Here is a 24,636-nt window from a genome sequence, read left to right as displayed (position 1 = left end):
CAGTGATTCACCGTTTTCCTACTATTTAAGCATGGGCTAATCAGGATAATTAAAAGTCTTTCAAAATGAATATTTTCAATTTTTTTAATTCTGTCATCTTTATTTTGATATCAAACTACCGGAAGAAAATTGCTTGGGAATTGTGGGCCAGCAATTGCTATTTCCTTGACGAGGAAAAAAATAATATTATAATTAATAGTCCACTATTGTACATCACAGTTCAGTCGTGGCAACCCCCCAATATCGCTGCATTCTGCCGCACTGCAAAGGGTCCATCTCCCCAAAGTCCTCCTCTGGCACATACTGCAGCATCTCGGCTGAAGGGGCTCTTATAAACCCAGGTGACTTTCTTGCCGTTTCCTTCGTCAACGTTGGCAGTAGGCGTTGCAATGAGCCAAAGTACGCGGCGTTGTGGCCGGTATACATCACCCTGTTGCGCAGAGATCCTTTCAGCTATGAAAAATGGACTTCAATTAGTTTTCTCCTCGTGTGCGTCAAAATGAGCCTTACGCTTGAAATGTCCGATCCGCCTTTCCCCACCCTTGGTAGAGTGGGCCGCAGGGCCTGCAAGTCTCTGTCGAAGAGCACCCGGCTGTTTTTCTCCAGCATGTATTCCCAGCACCTGAGCTGCTCCGGTCCTGCGGAGGTTGCCGCGCAAGATCCTGTGTCTGTCCACTCGTCCTCGGCGTCTCCGCCCATGTCAGAAAATCCTGGCAGCGTGGCGAATCTCGACAAGGGCACGCTAGCAAGATGAATATTAAATTGCCTTATGAAGTGCATCTTGATTGGAGATTGACAAAAAACTAAAAAAATATGCTCAAACTTAAAACCGTTCAGGTTCACTTTTTAGTATTATTAAGGTAAGCACTAGAATTGCAAACCTGTGTGAACTGCTTGCACTGCTTAGGTGCTCCAAATGAGGGTCGTCCTCTGCACTCTGACCGCTCGGCGATGATCTCGCTTGGGCTAGGAATGCTTCGCCTGGAGTAACAACCTGCGTTTTAATTTTAAAAAAAGGAGAGGGATCAGTCAGCAAATCTACCAAGGAGAAACGATAAAAAAACTATTACGTTTTAGAATAGAGAAGAACAAGAAACATTATGTTTTGAAAGAGAATGAATTCTAAATACAGTATATTAATGAGACAAATTTTAACTATTAACTTACTCTGACGCTTTGGCTTGATGGTCTGAGACCCTCACCGAGCAAACTCAAAACCATCACGCTGATCGAGTTGGTGCAGCCGTAACCTTGGGCCAGGTCCACCAATCTTTTGGCGGCAGTGTTAGCCTCTTTGCTGCCGCGAGAAGTTCCAAGCGAAGCTGCCACTTCTCGGACTGCCTCTTCTTCTGGCACATACTCCCAAAACCTTTTTATCAAAACATAAAATAAGCCACCATCTCGGAACGAAAAAAAGCGATCACCGACCTCTCAGAGGCGCCGATGATAAACTGATCGGTCTCTCCGAGGATGACCTCGGTGACGAAGGGGTCAGGAATGACGAGTGGAAATTCGGCCGACTGGCCAAGCACCCTGTTTGGCTCCGAGTGAGGCGCCGACTTGGTAAGGCGCGCGCACGAGCCGCCGATTCGGGCGAGGAGTACGCCCTGCGGGCCGACGCTTGCCACCCGCAAGATGTACGGCTTGGCAGGCGACGGCCGCGAGATGTGGCACATGACCGCGTTTGCACCGCTCAGCTGGCCCTTTTGACGCAACTCTCTGAAATATAATTGAAATAGAAGTCTCAGCCAGCCGCGCCAGCCAGAAAATTTTGAGTCACGTGGGCAGCCGCCGTGAATCTGGCTAAGCTGCGCCAGCCGCCGGTGAAAATGGGTCAAAAATTTAAAAAATGCAGGAAAAAATAATGTCTCCTGGCCCTTTGTGCCGTTAAGCACTATTAAACTTCACGTTAAAACTATTGTCAGCCGCACCAGCACCACAAAAAATTCGACTACGCTGGTCCCGCAGCCGCCTTAAATCTCACGGCTGAGACCTCTAAATTTAATGTAAATAATAATAATGACGTGCCGGAAAATTGTGTATAAAGGAAGGAAAAATTAAATTAAATTTGAAAATATGGGACGGTATCAGCGCCTGCCCGTTGGACGTATTATGCAACCTGCTTTGCACGACTGCCTCACTCACCTGTGGGCCGACAGAATCGTGTACTTCATGTATTCGTGCGCTGTATCGGGCAGGGTCCTCTCTTCCAACAGCAGCCTGGGCACGGATTGTGCCAGCAGTTTCGCAACTTCCGGCCCGGACGCGCCACTCCCTTCAAAAATTCCTAGCAGAGCTTCTGTGTTGCAGAAGGCTGGCAGGCGCAGTTGGCATATTGGAAATCTATGAAGCGTGACAGTTTGTATCCCTTGCGATTTGAGAGTTATTTAATTTCGGACCTAGACCAGGCGCCTCCGTCTGCAAACCCTAGTGTCCAGGGAAGCTCGAGGGCAGCGGCCTCGTGGTACGGGGACATTGGGAGGCAGCTCCTGTTTTGGCCGCTCGTGTCTACCAAACTCATAGCGCGTTTCGACCTATATAAAAGTTTTTAATCGACCACTGAGACCAACAAATAATTAAAAAATAAATCTCCGCACCTGTACTGATTGAAGTGGCTAGGATCGACGTGGAGTCTGTGGTTGCAGCTGATATCGAGGCATTGCAGACCTGGTGGAGCCAAGCGGGCCAGATCTATTTGTTCCAATTTGTTGTGCGATAAATCTAAAACCTGGTAAATAAATTTCGTTAGCACTTCATGCCCCCAAATGAGATTCAAAAATCGCGTACCTTAAGCGAAAGCATTTGATTCACGGTAGGACAACTCCTTATTTGATTCGAGTGCATGCGCAGAACTTGCAGCTTCCTCAAGCTCGTAATGCTCTCTGGCAGCGAGATCAAGTGATTGCCGGAGAGCACCAATTCCTGAATCTCTGACCAAGAATCGATGCATCTGGGAAAATAGAAAGCACGTGTATTTTACAGAAGATTACGATCGGTGATTGTTATGCGTACATGGCAGGGATTTGCGTGATTCTGTTATAAGCCAGGTGAAGAGCTTTCAGATTGGGCAAACGCGCGATTTGACGGAGCGCAGCGTCGCCGAGTTGGTTGTAGGAGGCCATCAGGCGGCGGAGAGCTTTCAACTGGCTGCCAGTGTCGTCGAAAATCACCATCAGTCTGTTGCTACTTAAGTTCAGCTCAACTAACCTGGAAGCCGCAATTATTCAACCTTTTCGAATTATTTCTCTAAATTAGACGATCAAATTTACCTATTGCAACAGTTGAGCAGGTGCGGAGGAAGAGCAGTGAGAGCATTGCTCTGGAGGCGCAGAATTTGCAGGGAAAGATTTGCGTTCTGAATCGTGGGCAGACTCCGTAGGGAATTGTGCCCTGCCTGCAAAGAGGCGTGAAATCGGTATTAAAAAAACAAGTGAAGTCGCGACTTTCATTTTTGTACGTACCTGCATCGTGTGCAAATGCGGCAAGAGAAACACGACTTCTGGCAGTGATGTAAGTTGGTTGTGAGAGACATCAATGCTAGATAAGCCGCGGCACTCAACTAACCATGACGGCATCATCGTCAGCTCGTTTCTGCAACGTTTCGTTTTCTTTATTAAATTAGAAATAAAAACATTCGTCGTGCTTGCAAGCGGTTCTCACTCTCACTGATGACCATCTTCATTTTTAAGAAACTTTGCAAATAAATTCCCGAGTGTTTTGTGATTTTAAATTATAATTATCCTCACCTTGAAAGATCAAGCTCTTGCAGTCTTGATGGTGGCGGCTCGACTTGAACCATCTGCAATTCTATCACAATTGCAATATTCAGTTAAAATTAACAATCACACTCATTCTAAATAAAGCTCACTGTTATTTGGCGCAACCAACACTTCCAAGCTCCTGCCGCTAAGAGCCAAGTGCCGCAACTCATTGCTGGCACAATGCAACCGCCGCAGTTGCTCCAGGGCAGCCAAGTCCAGGCTTTGTACTTTGTTGAAACTTACGTCTAGAGAGGTCAACGCCTTTAAAAGGTCCGACATAAGCTCAAAATAAAAGAGAAAAATACAAATAATGACATACTCCATAGTCCGCCAAAACAATCGAGCCGCACAGCGAGTTGCCCCTCAGATCGACGTGACTGAGGGGCCCCAACGATTCTACTCCATCCCCTTCATTCGCATGGCCATTTTCGCGGATGGGCTTTTGGGCCGCTGCACTCACAGCGGCGGCTTCAAGCAAATTGCTGTTGAGAGTCTGTTGGGAAAAAGTTTAAATACGCACATAAATTATTTTGAGCTACTAGGGTAATTTTTAAATCAAAGTATATTTTCACAATATCGATTTCTCTTGTTGGGCCTTAATATGTTTTTATTGAGGTCCAAGCCGCGAGATTATTAAGTCGGTTGCTGGCTTTTCCACGATTTTCAGTGACAGCTGACTGGACAATTATACAGGCGTCTGAGGTGGTGAAACAATTTTTAAAGTTTGTTAGTGCTTTAACAGCCCAAAACTTTTCCACGGATTTAAATTTTGAGAGAGAATAGTAAATTGTTAATCACAACGCGTTACAGTGTCGTGCGTTAAAATATTCGATGTGCTTATGTGGTTGCACGAATGGGTGTAAGCTTACTCAAATAAAAAAATTTTGCAATAGGTCAACAGGACTTGGTGTTACTTTTACACCAATATTCATAAAGTTTCTGCATCAATCCAAATAAAATTTGCTATCACCCGAAACATTTTTTATATTTAGCTACGAATAAAAAATAAAAACAAACATTATTTGAAATAAAATAAACAAATTTTGAATTAAGATCAAGAGTAATTCGTTGGGTTTTAAAACCACAAAATTTATGTGACTAACGAACAAATTTAAATTAATTTGGAGAATAAAATGTTTTTAAATTATTTGAATCGAAAAATCAAGCTATCAGACTGTTTACCACCAGAAAAAAACTATCGCTATAATTGAGTTTCTCTATTACGAATAATAGATGTAAAATAGACCTGTCAAAAATTTCACGCTGTACTTATTTGAATTTCCTTTCTTGCGAAACGATGGAAATAATACGTATATGAAGGCATTTTCTGCATCCACTGACGCATAAAGTGTGCTTTCTCTCACTCACGAGTGATCTGAGCGCTTCCATGTGGCCCAAGAGTCCGGCTGGAAGGGTGGTGATCCGGTTTTGCGCAGCCGAAAGGGTGTGCAAATCGTGCAGCTGCACCAGGCCATCTGGCAATTCCCGCAGGGCGTTTCTATCCAATCGCATTTCTTGCAAACTGAAAAGTCATTTTTCGAAATCATAATAAAGATTGACGGCCAAAGCCAAAACAGAGCTTAAAAAAGATCGCAGGCGATAAGCATTTTCGCCAAGTTCACAGTCGCTGGAGTTGCAATTAAAGCGATTGTTGTACTGACGCTAGAGTAATTCTAAAAAGCCTCATAATTAATTCATCCGCTTTTATTGTGCTTTCTCTGCTAGTCGAAATGAAAAAATACAGCTGAGGCCACTATTATGGTGTGCACTGACTGTGCACAGCGGATATCATTTATTCCACATGCACAGCATTTTTGGACGCCAACTGTTAATAGTCAGTAGCCCTGTGCTCGATTTCGTATGCTGAAAGGAGTAGAGTGCGATCTTGACACGAGACAATACACGGATCAAATTGGCGTATCTTTTTGCTGATACGAAAAACACAGATGAATTTGATCGGTTGCAAGAAAAAAGTGTATTCTTTTAATTTCAAATAGAAAAAAATGCATTTTACTTAACCGTTTAGCAAAAAAATTCAAGCCAATAGAAGTAATTGTGTGCGGCTATAGTTTAATTTGTCGAGCGAAAGTGGGCTGCGAAAGAAACTCGTAATTGTGTTGGGCAATGGCAGCGCGTCGCCGAGAACCATGAACTGTATCAAATAACCTAACACTCTCGGCACACAATGAGTGAACAGCATGTTTAAGCAGAAGGAAAATATGAATTAGGGGCGCGACCTTCAGAACAGGTGAGGCAAAACTTTGAAAGCGAAGCGGATGCCTTTCATGGAGACGCGACGGTGGCATTTTCCTACACGCTCGCTTAATTGTTGTGCATTAAGCAGAAATAATTGGAAGAGGATGCGTGAATTAGCCAGAGCAAAAGGGCGAGCAAAAATCAAGAACGATCATCAGCACTACTTGTTTGTCAAGGCAATTTTGATTGATAATAAAATATATACATGTGACAAAATAAGCGTTAAATGAATAATTATTAAATATTTAACATTTTTAAATTCACAAATATTTTTAACGTTCATTTTGTTCAAAACGCAGATACACAACTTTATACCATTTTTAGCACTCTCCAGGAGCTTCACGCAGATTCGTTTTTAAAGCAACAGTAACTGGTATGAATTTTATTTTCCATGGGTTTCAATTGTTCAAATAAAGGTTTAAAAGTTTCATGCGAAAATGCAGAGAGAAACTCACCCTTTGAGCCTCCAAATGTCATTGGGCAGTTCGGTGAGCAGGTTATCCCTGATGTCGAGCACCGTGAGCCGCGGTCCGCAGAGCAGCTGCGCCGGCAGGCTGCGGAGGCCGCTGCGGGCGAGGCACAAACGCGACTCTGCGGTCAAATCCTGCGGAGAGATGTCCTCGGCAGACAGATCCTGCTGTTGCTGCTGCTGCTGCTGCGGGTCGCACGCCTGCACACGCAAAAGGCACTCATTCAAATGTGAGCGAGCGAACAAGCGAGAGGATTTTTCGATTCGGATGACAAACCGGGCGTGAAGAGAAAAATCATGTAAATTACTTATGCCTTTCTCTCATATAGCATCGCGGCCTGAGTGAAACAATAGAGCGTTTCGAAAATCTTATGATATTTCAACGTCATGTCCGGCAAATTACCTAACATCATCCAACTCTGTCTAATTGCATTGTTTCTAACATTTCTTTATAATAATTGATTTTGCAACCGAAATATTTAATTAATTCCTTTAGCCTGCCTTTCTTCTGCTTGCTAAGTGGCTGGAGGATAAAAGTTATCTCATCTGGAACGTCTTGCCAAGATAACGATACACAAATTGATATAGAGTAATAATTGAACATGTTCTCTCGAAATTATAGACGTTTTCTTACTGTAAATTCAACGGTAGCATCGATTTAAAGTTACGTTTTACACCTCATAAATCGTGCATTTATGAATACATCTATTTTTCAGTAGAAAATCCACATTTCCCATAAATAACCTAATTTTAAGAACAAGCAAACTCTTAAGAGCTCTACTAACTTTAGCGATCTGATTGGATTCGTGTAGCCTCTGGCATGAACTCAAATTGAAGTGGTTAAAACTTTTCAGTTTAAAAATTATTAGTGATTTACAGAGCCTCAATTAGGGTTGCAAATAAGTCAACATCTTTAAAAAAATTGTCATTTTTCTTTTTCTCAGATGGGAAGCCCCTAATTACGAGAAATTTGTGAATATTGTATTTTAATTAATTTTGTTAGATAATTGATAAGATGAATAGATTTTTCGAAAATATTTTTTAAAAAATCCAAAATTTGTCCATCAGGTTTTGTAAAACTTATTGTAAATGTGAAAACTGCACACATTGTACAAGCTAAAAATGAAATTTGATATGTTTGTATTTCATCAGGAAATTCATAAAGCTAAATTAATGATCTGATTGAGATTTTTTCAGCCATAATCCATTATATAGGAACAATTTCTTCATACTTGGCAGCATGGGTTGATTCGTCTCGTCAAATACAGGCTACCAATTAAAAGCTCATCATAATTGATCTTATGATAGCTATAAAATTCGATTTTAAAACGATTGCCATAAAAAATCTCTTTTAAAATTGATTTTTCAAAACTCGTATGCCCTGAGGAAACAAAAAAATAAATCCCTTCTGGTAATCTTATTTTTACATATATTGTTTTTGTTCTTTAATTTTCTAACCAAGCCATTGGCTCGCATTACAGTTCCTATGGGAGAATCCGAGCAATATTTGGGGTTGAGTGCGGGCAGATTTGCGCCTTCATTTGATTCTCTTGCGTTGCAACGACGAATTCATTCGGATTAGGGAGGATTACGCTAGCTTTCCATCCACAGCGAATTCCGGTCTAAATTTTTAACTTTTCTCTAAATTTGATAGAAAGAATACAAAAATTTTAAATAAAAATATATATCACATCGTCGTTGTAGCGTGAGGTGTCTTCTTCCTCTTCTTCCTCCTCGTCGAAGGTGTCGACGACGTGCACCTCCAAAGAATCCATCTCCATATCTCGCTGGCACCGAACCAATGGAATGGACGCAACCCTTCGGTTTGTTTCAACAGCACATCGTGGGACACACGGGAAACACCCAAGAGGCGAAACAACACGGGAGCATGAGCCCCAAGCGCACTTACGAGCACCAAGTCACGACGGCGACTCGTCCAAATTGAATTGAGTCACCCGCGAGAGAACTCTCTTCTGCTCCGGTGCGCGAGCACGCGCGAGAGGAAGTTGGTTGGTGCTGCTTGCTAGCTCGCTCGCTCGCTTCCCCCGGTCGCCGTGCGTTGGATGATGGGCCTCGAAAAATAAACTAGTGTCACGCTCGAGTCGGCCCGCGCGGCTCTCCGACCAATGGCCAAGTTTAGTGTGAGGAGCGAGCGTGCATCGCGTGCGTTATTTACATTTATTTTATGCAAGGCAGTGCATTCATCCCCAGCAGCCGCACTGTCTGGCTTGGCTGTCTTTTCCGTGCTCACCGCGGCATGTCTACCGCGCGCCGTGCACACACGCTTCATTATCTGCCAGCGGACGACTCATAACGAGAGGGAAGTAGCAATCACGAGGCGAGGAACCATTGTTGTCTAACAACGGCAGCTTTGTTGCCACGAAATGAAAAAATTAAGTGTTAACAGCTTTCCTTGGGAGTGTCCGAGACGCCTTTTGACCGCTGATTCGAGTTTCACGGTTGTTTTTACCATGCGAAAAATATTATTGAGATGTTTTTATTTAGATAAACAATAGTAATTAAAAATTAAACAAAAAATTAATGCGTTTTTCCAACTATGGATTTGCTGTGAAACAATCTCATTTTGACAGTTGTTTATAAATGCTAGCGGGAATAAAAACAATACAAATGCCATTTTATTCCTCTATGCATGATTCGCCAATTTTTGAAATGTGCTAAAATGCACAAATGGATTTTGCGGAAAAAGCACCGGCCAGAAAAAAAACCCTTCCAATCCGGGGGTTTCCGCGTTTTTATTTTGTAACCAAATATGACAGCGAGGCTGAAAATTCTTTTAAATGTAATTTTCTCCGTTGATTTTTTTAATTCCCTAACCACATGTTGATTTTTTTAATTATTTTTTTGCTGTCCATCACGAAATATTCATAAATTTACTAAAAATCATACGTGCATCGGAATATTTCCAACATTGCAGGAAACCCCGCCATTTTTTTGCAATGCAGTCGGGGGTTTCCAGAAAATGCAGATTTTTGCAAACCCAGTTTAGGATACTCATTTTTATCCACAAAGAAGATTTTGAAGATATTGTCAAATATGGACGGTATAATTTCTTTAAAATATTTAGAAGAAAGGGGAAAAGATGATTCACCAGATGGCGAAAGATGACCAAATTATGCACATTTAGGATGACAATTAAGAACTCCCAAATCTATTTTTTTTATCTCCCTCCTGTCTTGATCTTCCATTGCATTACTTAAAGAATTTTTACAAACCATTTTGGGTTGTTCTTTATAAAATGTTCCAAAAAATGTTGAAAATTTCTTGCATCAGTAACTCTTCTATAACAGTACACCCCATACCCCATTATGCGTTAATTATTAGATAAGCGATCGATGATGGTGCTTCTGTAAAAATTCTTGTGGTATAATTACCTTGGTCAGCCAAGCCAGCCACAGGTCACGCTCGGTTTCGCCCTGGAAGCCAAGGAAGAGCGCCTGCTGCTGCTGCTTGTTGCCGGCAGCGACCTTGTTGTTTGCCGCGGCTCCAGAGAGGTTGTTGGTACCAATCTCCTGCTCGCAGGGGACGACCCTGAGCACTAGGCACCCTCCCCGCGGCACCTGCGCCTCCACACGTCCGCCTGTCAACTCCAGTTCCAATTCTGGATCCGCTCCAGCATCTGTTTTACATTACAAGAAATTTCCTATTTTTGTCGTCCTCTTTTTGAAAAATTTTTTAAGGACAATAAATGAGGTTCGATCGAAATTTTAGTGCAAACAGAACCGATAGAAAATAGCGGTTGATATAAAATGAACATCAAAGTTTGAATGTAGGCAATTGCTTGTTGTGGGTGAAACGCAAGTTGCATATTTTACGTTTAGGTTTTGCTCGCTCGATTAGAATACCTAAATCGTATATATGTGTCACTGTATTTAATGCTGGTCTTTCAATTTTGCAGTTTAATAAATCCTAATTATATAATTTTTACTTATTAAAAAAGTCGTTTATTTATTTTAATTTTATGTAAACTCACACACGTCCTTATAATTAATTATGCTTGGTTTCTCCTTGAACGGATATTTACGACGCAAAAAGGAATGCCAATTTGTTCTGATGGTGAAATAAAACTTTTGTAAAAGGTAACGAAACAAATAGACAGGATGGGAAAAATTTCATCAACCCATTTAAAATTTATTGGGTTTGTTCCTTCATTCAACCTCGTAACAAAGTATTTCTACTTCTTTGTTTTTCACCCACCTCATTTTCTTTAAATCCTACTATGGAATCATTTATTAAAATGAATACTGTTAATTATATAGAAAAACTAGTTCTAATTTTGAAGCTAACACACAGTCAGATAAAAAGTGTTCCGGCTGTGTGACCAAATAAGTTTCGAGTGGTTTCAAGTCGTGCTTTCCGTTTTTTCTCACCATATGCACGCATCCGTCCGCGGCACAATCTTTCACCCTGTGCAAACATCTTGCGTCCTGTGCTCGAGGAGATAAACGTGACGCGAGGTGAAAAGAGCGGAAGCGGTTAAAATTATCATCCCCCTCACTGTGAAAGGGGGAAGCACGCCTCGGAAACTACGCACAATTTTCGGCCTCATTGCGCACTGCCAGCACGGTTCAGAGCATTATAGCCAGCAATCAAACTCGAGTTTATGAATGGATAAGAGGAAGCAAGCACCGTCCTCTGAATTAATCATATGATATTCACCTGGGAAAAGGAGGAGTCGCGAACCGAGGAGGGCGATTGCGCGTCTTCTCCACCGAGGCACCACGAGACCTTTCAACACGAATAACCGAGCTGCTCTGGGAAAGCCAAGCAACGAAGGCATGGGACCCTGAGGCTCAGCAGGCCCTGTAAAAGATGTTAAAGACAAAATTTTAATTTGTTAATTAAACAAAGATGAACAACTTTTCATGCATTCCCCAAGAAATAAATCAAGTTAATTTATTAATTTGAATTTAACATAAATTTATCTCTCTCTTCACAAGTGGAATTCCTTATAAAGTTTTCCACATTACCCGTGTGGAATCTGAGAAGGTGCCTGAGTTCAGGGTCAATTCCCATGCGTTTCCTGCGCTCTGGGTCGTCGTATCCAAGCGCTCGCAGGAAAAGCTCCTGCAGCAGCAGCGGAGCCTCGGACGAGGTGAGTCTCCAGCTGGGCCCCGCACCGTACTGCGCCCACAGGGTCGCGTCAGGAGACATGCCGAGGAAGCGTCTGCAGATGTCGCCGCTCGTGGTCAGCGTCTGCACGGACACCAGGGTGCCGTGGTCGTCCTCAGCTAACGATTTGGAGCACTCGGGCCCCGCGAAAACGCGCACCCAACCCTCAACGTCACCGATTTTCTGCAAGAAATTTTCATTTTCGATATTGTAAAACAGTAAAATTTACCTAATGGTTCAAGTTATAAATTTTTTGTTGAATATACAGAAATTCATGAACAACCAATCTATTTCAAAAGGGAATTTAAAACTATTCATTGATTTAAATGACTGTTGTGGAAAATCGCAACTCGTCTCACAGATAAAATAAATTTCAATTTGGTTTATGCTTAAAAAATATCGCCATTATAGTTGTTATTTTAAGTTTTTGGACATAATTATGCTCTTTCATTGCTAGTAATTTTGACATATTTACAAAAAGAAATAACCACGAATGCAAAATGCCAAACAAAAATATAAATGCCGAAAACAATTTAAAAATATGATAAAATCTTTCTTTATGGGGAATTTTATCCGAAAATTCTCGCGCGACGAGTAGAATTGGAATATTAGCTTCAACTTGACATAATTATATTAAAATATTTTGGTTAAAAAATCAGTACAGCAAGAGATTAATGGATATTACTCTTCGTGTAAATTATTTCTGCTAGTTTTGTTGTCATTTTTTCAGTGATTATTAAGCATGATTTATTTCAAGAGAAAAATTTTCAGCAAATCACAAAGAAGAATATAATGCTTTACAATCTTTATTTCCTGAACGCATTTATTTCGTAAAATGTATTTTGAGACGTCGTTTTATATCGCAAGCAGAGCGCTCGTAGCACATAAATTTACGTGGGAAAGTGAACAAATGCTAAAATATTGTGATTCACAATTATGGCATCGAGCCGAGCTGAGCAGCTGTATGTAAATTGTAATTTATTTCACAATACTTACTGGTTTCCATGGCACAAAAACACTCTGATAAATTTAATGGTAATCGTAGTTGAGAAGATTTAGAACACGGAGAAAATTTTAAATTTTTTGTTAGTTGAAAATAGGCTTGAATTAATTTGAAATTATTTAAATGAAAACATATAATTTTTTCACATCAAAAAATATTTGCTCAGTATTTTCAATTTACCTCTTCAGGTGTCAGGGTCTTCATCTTGGAAAACCTGAGTGTGTGTTTTTAAGTGAATTAAGTCAGACGGACGACATCAAACCCAAAGCTTTCATCACGCACGCACAAAATAAGCACTACTTTTCAATTGCGTCTTCAGAAAGAAACTGGCCGCGCGCCTTGCACCTCCTTTCCGATGGTATCGTGGCCAGGAGTGAATTCTGGCAAGGGTCCCACGGACGCCACCGAGCACGGCCGCACAATAATAATAAGCGTCTATGTGACCAGGGCGTGATCGGCGCGAATCAGCATTCAGGTCGCGGGCCTCGTCATTCGCTGGCTCGTAAATCGCGCAAACGAATCTGCGGCGAGAGAGAAAATAATAATAGCCGCGCAGACGGCGAGCTTTAACTAAGTTAGCTGCGATGCGTTCGGCGGCCGGCGTGGTTCACACGCCGAGCCGCGATAAAACACTGCCGCGCGCCGGGAGCTGCCTGCGTGTGGGAGTCTCGGCACAGTAATAATAAGACTCACCCCCTCGTCATATGCTTCTTTCATGCTGCGAGATAGAGCCGCATATTTGGAACAGGTGGACGGAAACGAGCACCAGGGCATTCATGCGAACGGAAGCAAGCCTTAATTACAATTATAATGCGCGCCCGTCGATTGCACGCGGCTTATTATAATGCGTTTGTGTAGCATTACGACATGCCCAGCGTGAGCCAGTATATCAGTAAGGGACCAGTCGCGGCGCTGCTAAACCTTCATGCGAGTGGAAAAATTCAGCAGCAAAAAACACCAACAGAGGTTTTTCTAAAAATGCTAAGGAGAAGTCTTGTCTTCCTTTATGGCAATACAGTTGAATTGCAGCAACAGCAGATCTAAGTCAATGAGTAAAAATGGGGACATGCAGCAGAATAAAATAAAGGTATTTAAAAGGTAAAAAATAAATTAACATTTTTATATATTTAATTTTTTCGATTCATTTCGTAAGAGCACTGAAAGAGAGCGAATTCAAATTTCTTCTCTTGCAAAGTACTAGAGAAAAACTACACACATACTGATTGACATCAGATAATTCTCTCCACTGACCGCATGAACGACAGACGGATTGCATAGTTTCGGACTTTGCAGGCGCTCACCACCACTGCTGCTGGCAGTGCTAGCCAACCCTCACAACAACGAGCCAAAACTTTCTTTGACGGATCAGTGCTGTCCCCCTACTCCCTCCTCTTGGTCGCGGTATCACGAAGGTTGGCAGCATTGTCTATCTTTTGTTTACTAGCTGTAGCTGATCGAAAAGGACGCCTGTCAGAATTAAATTATATTTTAACCAAAATTCTGCCTCTATACTGAACAATATTTATATTTTACTTGGTAATTAGCTGTCTGAGTGCCGCGTAAGTAACATATCCGTCCAATCAATCAATTTTTGATCGACATTTCGAGTAAATTAACACTTTGAAAGGGAATTTTCACTTCAAAGAAAGAAGCCCGGCAAAAAATGCGAGCGAGCTTTGCCGATAATTTTTTCTGACATACATTTTTAACAATAGACTCTTTTAGACAAGAAGACTGTAGAAATCTTGTTCAGAAAATTATTTGGTGCTGGTTTTATTACTTCTTATCCATGCGTATGTAGTTAATTTCCATAATTAAGTAGGATGGTGGTGGTTTGATAAAATGGGCCTGCATTAAGAACTAATGCACCTTGGCAGAAGAAATTTTAACCTGGATTTAAGTGAGGACTGCGCTGAATTAATGGAGGAGGATGACTTTGATGAGGTGTGCTGCTCCTTCATGTTTTGTGTCTTGTCGTCTGTGTTTTAGTGTGCTAGCATGAGAACAATAATTTTAAAATGCATGTCGTTTTTCCAAAGTCGAAAAGAGTCGCCTAAAATTCTATTCAACTTTCAGGAATTAGAGGACTCTTTGAGTTCTCCAGCCGGTTGTACATCAGGCGAGGAGAGCGACGGCGGTACCCAAGTATCGTCTCCTTGTAGATCCTCTGTCACTCTTTTAACCCTATTGAGGGAGAGACTCTTGACCCCCGGCGAGGGGGCTATGTCCATACATTACCTGGTGAGAACTGTTGTCCACAGTTTCTTTTTTCTTTGCCCATGATGACTAAGTAAAAGGTTTGATGCATTTGAGCTGAGCCAGAATGTTACTTGGACTTGGAGAGTGGGTTTGATGGTTATTCAAGGTTTATTGATATAGATAAATATCTGCCTTTTCAAACCACTGGACATTAAACGCAAGCCTTTACCAAAGTCTCAAAGTAATTTTTGGAGGAACTAAAATTACTTTATTTGCAAATTAAGGCTACATGAAACATCAAGGTTGCTTATATCAGCTGGAAACCATTGGCACCATAGTTAAGCTATGATGTCAATGGTAATGCGGCTGCTTGGGCGCTCTTGAGCCACTCCAAAAGTGACAATTTTGAGCTTAAGTTCTTGTGCAGAATGACATCAAAAATTCCTCTGAGGCTCTTTATAACAATCACGCGTGTTTACTTGCGCCTGTGCATTTCGCCCTATTAACATAATATCTGCGCAGGGGCAAACATTTGTTGGTGATTTGCTGCCAAACGGAAAAATAAAATCGCAAGAAACTGACCTGATCTTCAGTTCGCCGAGTGCTTGGGCAATCCATTGCAAGAAGATCATAAATCCGGAAAAAAAATCAGGCTGTGGCTGGGCATCGGTAAACATATTAAGTTTATTTTTATTTGCTTTGAAGTTTGAATACATGTTTGTATAGGTTAAATACCGTGGGAGGAAACTTGACGCGTACAAAAACGCATATTTCAAGAAGAAGAGGCTAGATATGAGCAAGGAAAACACACATTCGGACGGTAAAAGTTCCATTTCAGCGCTTTCAATAAAATATAACATATTTTGCTAATTTGACAGAGGAGGAAGTTGATAAACCGTTACCTATGATGATTCCTCCAACTGGACCAAAAACAATAGTCAAGCACAACCTCCTTGGCTGCCGGACAGCCAACCAGTAAGTTACCTGCACTCTTCCCATTGAATTGAGACTAAATTGTTACGCAGGGACCAAAACGTCTTGGTGGAAAGCGTCCCTTTTTCCACCATTGGCAAAATTCAGCCCTTTCTGGTCTCAATGAGCACCAATGCCTGCATGGTGATGGATTTCCACTGCCACCTGACAAATTCCGAAGTTGTTGGTTATCTGGCAGGACACTGGGACGTCAACGCACACAGTAAGAGCTATATTTCGCTGGAACACTAGATCCTTTACAGTGGTTTATTAGATCTTGCAATTACACACGCGTTTCCCTGCCGATGCCGGCTCGCTGACCGTGAACTGGCTCCTCATGTTGAGGCTGACATTTACCGTGCCATTGAGCAGAGGAGGCTGACCCTGGTTGGCTGGTACCACAGCCATCCTCGATCTCCAGCAACGCCCTCAATTAAAGATTTGGACACGCAACTTGATTATGAAATCAAAATGAAAGGACCAAGTGACGCCTCTTACACTCCTTGCGTTGGCGTCATTTGCTGTAAGTTCTTGTAGGGATTATATTCTTTTGGAGATAGGATCATACTACTAAATGTATGAAAACTTTTTTGGTCCCGGTAGAAGCTAAGTTCAAAAGGAGATACATATGCCAAATACTCATAAATATCATTGCTTGTATGGCCTTGTCTCAAAAAGTTACTTTTCTTAAAACGTCCATTTGATATCACGCAGAACAAAATTGGCAACTATTAGCTACTTGAATTGACTAACAATTAGTCCCCTTTCTTGCCGCATGTTATATGGTAGCATTGCTCATATATATTTTAAATAATAAAATATTTTATAGTTCCAGTTTATTAAAGGATAGAGCGAGTTACGCAATATTTCTTAATTTAGAGCTTTCTTTGAATATGCCAAAAACTGGACCAGACATTTTATCCTGTGCCTATTTCATCTTGCAGCTCCATACTACCAGCCTGATACAGACATGACAAGAGACCAAAGTTTGGAATCGTCAATTGTTTGTTATTGGGTTATGCCACCCCCTGAAAACAGGCCGATGGAATACGGGAGACCCATGTTGATGAGCTATGCAGTCAACCAGGAGCACTTTTTGTCGCAAGACGCTCTTAATGAGATGGTATTACTTTGAATCTTTAATTATCCTGTAAAAATAATTAAAATGCTTGTACAGAAAAAGTGTGCAGAATTTTACAAAGGAGAACCAGACGCAATAAAGTTCAGTGATTCTTTTGCCGGCTCTGTAACTTATTTGGACAAGTTGAAGGTAAATATCACTTGTTAATTGTCATTTAAAGTACCTATCTTACACGTAAATTTAGGCGTCCTTGGCTCCAAAATTCCCTCGAGATCAAAGCGAAGAACTAGTCTGGTCTTTTGTGCTGGAGTTGGTCAGCAGTGTTGAGGAAGACAATCAAACTGCAGTTGAAGCGCCAAAAGTTGAGAATGGGCACGACGCTACAAATCACGAGCCAGAGAACCTGCAAGTCGAGTCTGCCGAGTCCGCTCCACTGCATGCCACAAATGAGGATGTGGAGTCTGCAGAAACGAGACCGACGCCAAGTCCGCCTGGTGATAAACCAGAGGTAAACGAGGGAGAGCAAGCCAATGAGGAGGCAGAAAATAAGTAAAATGAGAGTTGAATTAGACTTTCTTGGGAACTTAACATCAATGTATTTATGTATTGCTGTGCAAATGTTCAAAGACAAAGGGCCTATATTTGGGCGTAATTTATGATGGATTAATCCAATTTGGATTCAGGTTTGATTTAGAAAAGGATTTTTTTAATGCATTTCCCGGACGCATTTGTAAATTAGACCATCTGTGTATAGCTGTGTAAAAACCTGTACATGTTTCTTGTAGGTAAAATTAGATAGAGTATACACTATCTAAAAAATAAAAAAAATGCACATAATTTTTTTGTTGATCTCTTTTTTTACTAAGATAACCCGCTGAAAGCCAAACACAAAATATCGAAGTTAAGATAAAAATTTATATTTCAAGACGTAACATATATTTATAATACTTACTGTTTCCTTTAATGTGCCAGTGAAAATGGAACAAATTTTTATCGTTTTACCTCTTATGAGATGGGCTACCCCGTAACAGCGAAAAACTCACGTAAACTCCAGGTCCCAATAACATCGCGAGAATGAATAACATGGCGCACGGGCCTCATTGGAGCTGGTCTGGAAAAGGCAGTTTATTATCCAGAAAAGGACCAGCTCATGCTACTGCCCCCACATGAGGGTCTTTCTATTGAAACGCTGGACAGGCTAGAAATAAATTCACGCTTGCAGGGAAGGTGCAAACCAGCAAGTAGCGAGACGGAAAGCTTTTTCAATCCAAATGGAATTGTCATTTCTAAGCATGAGAATCAAGCGCTGGCGAAAACCAGCCCGCATGCGACCCCCCAAACATCGCTTCGATTCTCACATAGCAAATTGCACGCAAAGCATGCGCTCAACAATGCAAACTAATTTGGTCAATTTAATATGGCAAAAGATTATATGAAATTTCTATCAACTCAAATGACCCCAAAAATTAGGAAATTAAAATAATTAATTTAAATTAAAGAAATGATGATAAAATGACACAATCGAATTAAAAGTTTAGTGAAATATTATGTTTAGTTAATGCTGCATCAATGCTGATTTTTTTCTGGAGGTTCAATCAATTTAAAAAGGAAGAAAAATATTTATAAGGAAACAACAAAAATACAGCAAACTTATCAAGAAAAGAGTCAGTCAGCTCGTTCATCTGATGTTCAAGATCAGAAGCAAAAAGTAACTTAAATGTAATTTCACAATATGCAATATTGTTGTTTCATCGCACGAGCAGGCGTTACTCAAACGAAGGTCTTTGCACTTTTGCTAATAAAACTTCTTGTTCGATTTCCGTGCTCGCCACTTCCTATTCTTTGCATGAATTTATAATTCGAATGGCAGAATAGAGGAGTGGTACGAACAGTAACCGACAAACTATCCGCGGCCAATTTCTCGTGGCCGGGGAAAGGAGAGAGGGGCGACCGACCGGCTGATCTCTCGAGGTGGAAGGCGCGAGTGCGCCGAGAGAAGTGAGCCTTCGAGAGATCGCACACAGTGCCTCGCTGAGCAGCACGGCGGTTTAATTGGGTCCTCGGCTCGGCGGAGTGAGCGGTGCGTGTGCCAGTTTACCCGAATCGCGCGAAGTGCAGCATGCTGGTCGGCACTAGGATTTATTGAGTGCAACATCGTCATCATCTTTTCTGCACCGCACAGATACAAGGTAGGCACACTCGTGATTTTGGAGCTGTTTTATCTTACTTAGCGATAACCCCAGCTGGACTTATTTATTTTTTCAATCCTAAATGAGAAAAGAGAGAGTCAAATAAAAAATACAATCAACAGAAAAATTGCCTATTGCACGCTCGGTCATTTATATTTTTTGCAATACTTTCCGCGAGTTGATAAAATATTAAAAACACTTTTAATCAACAAGAGTTGTCCTGGGAAAAATGCTACCAACTACAAGAGATTTTTTGCTAGGAAATTAAAATAGCTCTTCTTTTCTATTTCTTATTTCAACGATCCGTTCAAAAACATTTCATTTTTAAAAAAGTAGAATATCAATGTTCGTGGAAAAACTTTTGATAAATATTTTTTAACTTTTTGCACTTAAGTCATCGGTATATTAAAATCTGAGAAATATTATTTGTACAAGAAAAATGATTGCTTGAAGATTTAGTGTTCAGACTTTCCGTGTCACCTTTTTTGATTTATTATTTACCCATTTTACATCTCGCACACTCTCAGTTTCGGCCTGCAGTAACCCGTCTCGACTCAAACCCACGTGCGTTTTGGACTCGCAACAAATATCTCGCCTCTCCTTTTTAGTCGCTGAATCCACACACCCAAACTGCGCTGCAAGCATAGTGGTTAAATTTATGAAAAATTTCCTGCTTAGGATCTCGATCTGCTCTCGCATCTTTTCCTCGTGCGTTTCCTAACCAGTCGCGAAGGGCAAAAAATAATAATAATGCAGCCTAAGTCTTTTCACACAGCGGCAGTGAAAGTCGATAAAAATCACACCTCACTGCCTATACCGAGCAGCGCAACAACAATCAATTGCGGCGGCAGAATAAAACCTGTTCGATTGCAAATTTTTGCACACCAAACACAGAGTTGGCCGCGTGTGAGTGAGAAAACAATTTCACCCATGTTGCGCGCACAACAAAAGCTGCGGCGCGCGGCAGCACCGATGTCAGAGAAGTCAGAAATAATGACAGAGTGCATGAACGTGCAATGAGAGATTTAATTCTCCGTTATTATGCACGTCAAGAGCGCCTGATTTAATAATACTAGGGCTGCTTTTCCATCCATAAATTGTGTGCACCTTGAGGTGCATTTTGTTTGGCCAGCGATTTAGCACTTTTGATTGTGTTTGAGATAGGATGCTGCACACGAACGGCAGAGACTTCGACGCTCGCATTTCACACTGCATGTGTGTCCAGAGTCAATAAACCGCGTGAGTCTCTGTTATTATATCCCAAGCTAAACAATGTTTGGGTTTTGTCTTTCTTGGAATAACTATCTTCTCGTTTCTGAACGAACAGGACCTGGTGAATAATTAGACATTTCGAGGTGTAGTTTTCATTCGAAAATCGAACCTGTTCTTGTGTATGCCATAGGGGCCAAACACACGCTCGTCAAATTTTATTCAATTATTTCTACAAAATTATGCTTTTAAAAGCATTCCAAGTGGTTTCGCATTCCAAACACACACTGCTCCTTTCTCCCGAAATGAAGCTATAAATAATAGTGACCGCGGTGTACGATGAAGAATTGAAATTCGTGAGAAAAGCGTTAAAGCGCGTAGACAGAATTACAGGACTCCGAAGCTGGATCCCACCGCGTGGATAGCAATTTGAGTTCATCGTCATTAGTGGAGTTAATTTGTTAAAAAACCGAAGCTGACCTGTGAGCAGTCTCAAAATGAGCGGACTAGGCAATATCGTATCAGCTCAACGAGAGTAAAAATGTCAAGAGTGGGTTTAGGGTCAAGAGAGCAGAATTGCCGGCCATTGCGTCACAACACCTCGCCACGGCGCTACTTTCAGCGAAGAAAGTGAGCGAGCGCAGCATGAAGTCTGCGAAGGAACACGGTCTCCCTCGGCCAGAGGCTGATATACCTGCGCGCGAATGAACGGCTAAACGTGTCCCTTTCACTACATGCAAAACCGACTCTGCAAATTACAGTTAATTGCTCGTTACTCCGCCCGACGAAAAATTAAATTCGTTGATTGCGCTTTTCCTGTCCTGCAAAGCGCATCTGAATGTGTGTTTCCTTTCTCTTTTAATTAGCAAAAATATTGAGATGGTCAATTAAAAACTATGAATTATCTTTATGAGTAACTATCTTTTGAACAATAATTTCACAATTTTATATAGAGGGGTTTCATTTTTAAATTTGACTTATGGGATTATTTACAACAGATTCGAAGCTGCAAAGAAAGCAAAAAATGTTATTTGATGAAGAGCTGTGAGGAAATCTGGCTTACCGAATATTGGAGAGCTTGAAGATCTCTACTGAAATTTTAAAAATTCCATGGTTATTGAACTCATCAAAATCATTAAAAATCTGACTTTGAAAAGATTATCATGCATAAAAATTTATATATTGCTTTGTTTTTGTTGTTTATTTAAATTAGCGTGTGCCTCAAAAGCAGGGTTCATTACATTCAAAGAAGAATGTTAACGGGGCTCTTACTAAGAAAAACGTTCATTGCTAATTTGGTATGAACTGGTGAAAAGGACTAAAATGCTGATTATTCACCTTCTTTTGCAGATAGCTCTTTTCTGAAATCGGTACTAAAACAGTAGAGGAAACCTTTGAAATGAAACGACGTCTGCTTTTTTCATTCAAATTCCCCAGCATTCACTTAAGTTGCATCATGGGCAACTCGGGAAGGAAAAGGAGCCAACATTGTTGCACGAAATGCGATCTGTACTTTGATGAGAGAGGTTAACCGCGCTGTAAAATCCAGGTAATCGTATTTGACCTTTGCAAAAGGAAAATGCTCGTGAAACTGTTTCCGAAGGGGGAAATTCTTGGTGGAGAACCTTCAATACTTTCAGGGTGTGTCACTCTATATGAGCAGAATTCCTTCAGTTGACGCTTTAACATTCTTCTCGCCGTGCTCTGTGCCAAATGTCAGCTGCTCCGCTGATTGAAAAGGAGAACATACAGTCGAGTGACATTTCTAAACCTAAATTCACTCTCTATAATATATAGGAACCATCTTGGCAAAAAAATTCGACTTTCGAGCAGCAGGTGTCAAAAGCTAAAACCAAGCGTAGGCTGATACTTATCTAAAAACTAAATGGATCGGCCTCGTCAGCAACAAGACAATTTCAAGTCGCGGCATCTGGCCAATGGACTAGGTCAGTATAAGAACAGGAAGCGCGAGAGAGGCGCGCGCAATGGAAAAGGCAGGCAAAAGACGGCAAGCAGGCGAATCAAGTTCTTAAGTTGCCGTGCGAGTGGCGAGAAAGTAGGCCAGTGTGTAAAGTGTTTATGTGTGCGCGGCCAAACTCGTCTCTCGTAATGAGAGCTTACGATCGAATCCACCTGCCGAGCGGACAGAATGGATTTTTCGCCACCGAAAAGCTTCAGATGCTCTCGATTATCTTCCGTTTCCGCCGATTGCGCCGGTGGACCGTGAAATACATTTTTTATTGCGCCAATTACGCCACTCGGATGCAAAACACACGCGTTTCGGCCTGAATTTGCCGGCTCGTTTTGTGAGCTACTTTTGCCCAATTTACTTTTATGTTTCCAACACGGCGGAAGAATTATGGGAGAAAGAGAAGAGAACAATGCGAGTCAAATGAAGATGCACACACTTTGCAGATAATACAGTCACTTTAGTCAGACGAACGCGCCAGGTGAATTTTTGCTGAAAGAGAGAATAATCGTGACTGAAACCGCCCTCATTTTTTACTTGCCTCCTGAAACACGGCAATTAACTTTAAACGCGGTAATTATAATGATTCTCTCGTTGCATTTCATTTCCAGAAGTTGAGGCATTAACCGGGTAAAACTTTCAACCGGTGCTTTACAGATAGCTTTGTTCCAATGAAAATTACTTTTTTATTCCTCAGCAAAGCAAGAAAACGTTTGAATCCTGTCCTGAGAATTGCTGAAGAAAAATGGATTTGCCTCCACTCTTGGATGACGTTATTCCTTGATGCATTGGCAAACTTGATATTGCATGTAACATCACATCCTGACATTTATAGAGCGTTTAAACTTGCTTCTGAGAACTTTCTGCGACATTTTCTCGGGCTGATGCTCCACTCGTGTGATCTTCCTCATTTTGCGCTCTCGCGTTATAAATAATCAAAGTCGCACGCGCGCCACACGGCTCAGCACTCAGGAGCATGTAAAATCACTCCAATTTATGACTCGGCCTGTCCTGGTGCGTGAAAAAAGCCGCAGATATAACACTTCTCATGATACGCGTCCGTCCTTAATTCCACGCATTGAAACGCATCTATTCTGTCTGCTTTGTGCTATCATGAGAATCGGCGGTTGGTGTATGCACAATGAATGCACTCGGTCACGGCCGTATAATATGCCTTTCTGCACGCCAGTAGACAGTGTTTGCGCGAGTTGCCCAACGTGAATTTATTTATCTTCAAAGGTCAGAGGGGTTTCAAGTACGAAAATCCAAATTGCATCTAATCTGACTGAGGCGGGCATTCATAATTTACACGCTTCCTCACTTTTCTCCGACGCCGATTGCGAAACTGAGCTATTGTCTTTTAATTAAATTATGCGGCTCTTGAAGTGAATGCTCAGAAAACAAACATATTCACACGAGACCTTTTCTTTAAAGATATAGAGCTGCTCCGACCGGTCGATGTTAAAGGCGAAATAATGGTGACGCACTGTGTGCCTCGAGGACTCGTTTTCAAAATCCAACACCAGTCACTAGCACACGCTCGTTTCTCCTCAGAAATTGGGCGTTTGATGCCGGGGGGCCTGCAACTCTAGCTAATTTGGCCGACTCACTTTTTGGTGAAGCCATTAATTCATGCCCCTCCTCGAATCTCATGGAATTGCATTAAATTATTTTACGCGCTCAGCGCAAGATTTATAGATGATCCGTGCACCAGGCACCAGCACTCTTTACTCGAAAAGGCCAAAGGTTGGTGGTAATAAAAGCCGAGCCTGTCCTCTTAATTTGCATAACGTTTGAAAGTTTTTCTTACGCTGCTGCTGCTAATTAAAACAACCGTCCTCAAGAAGTTATCTCCAGTCTTCATTCGTTGTCGTGATACTGGCACTAATTAAATCCATGTAATTAGAGTCGCCCGGCTACTGAATTTCCGAGAATTTCTTGCTCTTCGACTCGGCTCCTCGGCTTCGTCCCGACGCTTTTATTTCATGCTGGGCTCCTAACACATCCAGCCAGCCTCTGTGCTGCATAATATTTCACGCGGAGGCATTGTCATTAATCTGAAGCAGGGCATCGGACCCTCACCTCCGAGAGCAATCCAAATTGAGAAGAATGGCCTGTGAAATGGAGACTGGTCAGATGCTGCAACCGCGGCGCGCCGAGATTGATGCACCTCGCCATGAATTAAGATATTACGCCGCGATAAGGCAGCGGATCGGATTTCTTTATTGTTTCTCAGACAAACGTGTGTGTGTGTCGACGGGATCGAGTATGAGTGCATTGTTGTGTGTGCTCGACCAGCACACAGGAGATGCGATTAAGCGCGCTTATTTGCATTTTCGAAAAGTGCAACATCCTCTCTCGGTGTTCGCTGCTTTGGCTCAGGTTGCGACAGAAAAGC

The 24,636-nt window shown here is 41.7% G+C and overlaps 3 protein-coding genes across 8 annotated transcripts in view; 2 read left to right on the top strand and 1 right to left on the bottom strand.

Moving 5' to 3' along the window:
• Positions 1 to 72: 72 nt before the first annotated feature.
• Positions 73 to 13,264, bottom strand: Phlpp (PH domain leucine-rich repeat protein phosphatase). Of its 2 annotated transcripts, XM_065497100.1 has the most exons (21): positions 12,800 to 13,264; positions 11,475 to 11,799; positions 11,164 to 11,307; positions 9,879 to 10,123; positions 6,473 to 6,687; positions 5,130 to 5,283; positions 4,081 to 4,254; positions 3,869 to 4,022; positions 3,747 to 3,807; positions 3,462 to 3,591; positions 3,270 to 3,394; positions 3,013 to 3,207; positions 2,788 to 2,950; positions 2,598 to 2,728; positions 2,400 to 2,534; positions 2,146 to 2,343; positions 1,429 to 1,719; positions 1,168 to 1,369; positions 882 to 994; positions 511 to 742; positions 73 to 453 (listed from the first exon to the last, which is right to left on the bottom strand). In XM_065497100.1, exons 1-21 carry the CDS (start codon positions 12,821 to 12,823, stop codon positions 214 to 216), a joined length of 3,651 nt encoding a protein of 1,216 aa, XP_065353172.1. In that variant the 5' UTR covers positions 12,824 to 13,264; the 3' UTR covers positions 73 to 213. The 2 variants fall into 2 exon arrangements, with proteins under 2 accessions (XP_065353172.1, XP_065353173.1); XM_065497101.1 differs by lacking the exons at positions 9,879 to 10,123; positions 11,164 to 11,307; positions 11,475 to 11,799; positions 12,800 to 13,264 and adding an exon at positions 8,178 to 8,459.
• A 784-nt stretch (positions 13,265 to 14,048) lies between these two features.
• On the top strand, positions 14,049 to 17,708 carry LOC135948043 (MPN domain-containing protein-like). 3 transcript variants are annotated; one of them, XM_065497103.1, is made up of 11 exons: positions 14,052 to 14,178; positions 14,442 to 14,563; positions 14,696 to 14,860; positions 15,341 to 15,487; positions 15,545 to 15,638; positions 15,697 to 15,793; positions 15,844 to 16,013; positions 16,065 to 16,313; positions 16,735 to 16,913; positions 16,968 to 17,060; positions 17,116 to 17,708. In XM_065497103.1, the coding sequence occupies exons 2-11, from the start codon at positions 14,483 to 14,485 to the stop codon at positions 17,422 to 17,424; spliced, it is 1,584 nt and encodes a 527-aa protein (XP_065353175.1). In that variant the 5' UTR covers positions 14,052 to 14,178; positions 14,442 to 14,482; the 3' UTR covers positions 17,425 to 17,708. The 3 variants fall into 3 exon arrangements, with proteins under 3 accessions (XP_065353176.1, XP_065353175.1, XP_065353174.1); XM_065497102.1 differs by having other exon boundaries at positions 14,439 to 14,563; XM_065497104.1 differs by lacking the exon at positions 14,442 to 14,563 and having other exon boundaries at positions 14,049 to 14,178.
• Positions 17,709 to 18,867: 1,159 nt separating this feature from the next.
• kkv (hyaluronan synthase-like protein kkv) overlaps positions 18,868 to 24,636 on the top strand; it is a 33,217-nt gene continuing 27,448 nt past the window's right edge. For 2 of the 3 annotated variants that reach the window (XM_065497098.1, XM_065497097.1), the window contains exon 1: positions 18,869 to 19,060. The gene's annotated coding sequence lies outside the window, so the exon portion shown is untranslated. Of the gene's footprint in view, positions 19,061 to 24,636 lie in introns of all 3 variants that reach the window. The other variant, XM_065497099.1, reaches the window with a different exon arrangement.

The sequence above is a fragment of the Cloeon dipterum genome, chromosome 1 (assembly GCF_949628265.1).
Source record: "Cloeon dipterum chromosome 1, ieCloDipt1.1, whole genome shotgun sequence".
Taxonomy (NCBI): Eukaryota; Metazoa; Arthropoda; class Insecta; order Ephemeroptera; family Baetidae; genus Cloeon; species Cloeon dipterum.
Note: the sequence above shows the minus strand (reverse complement) of the source record. Positions and strands in the feature narration are given on the sequence as shown.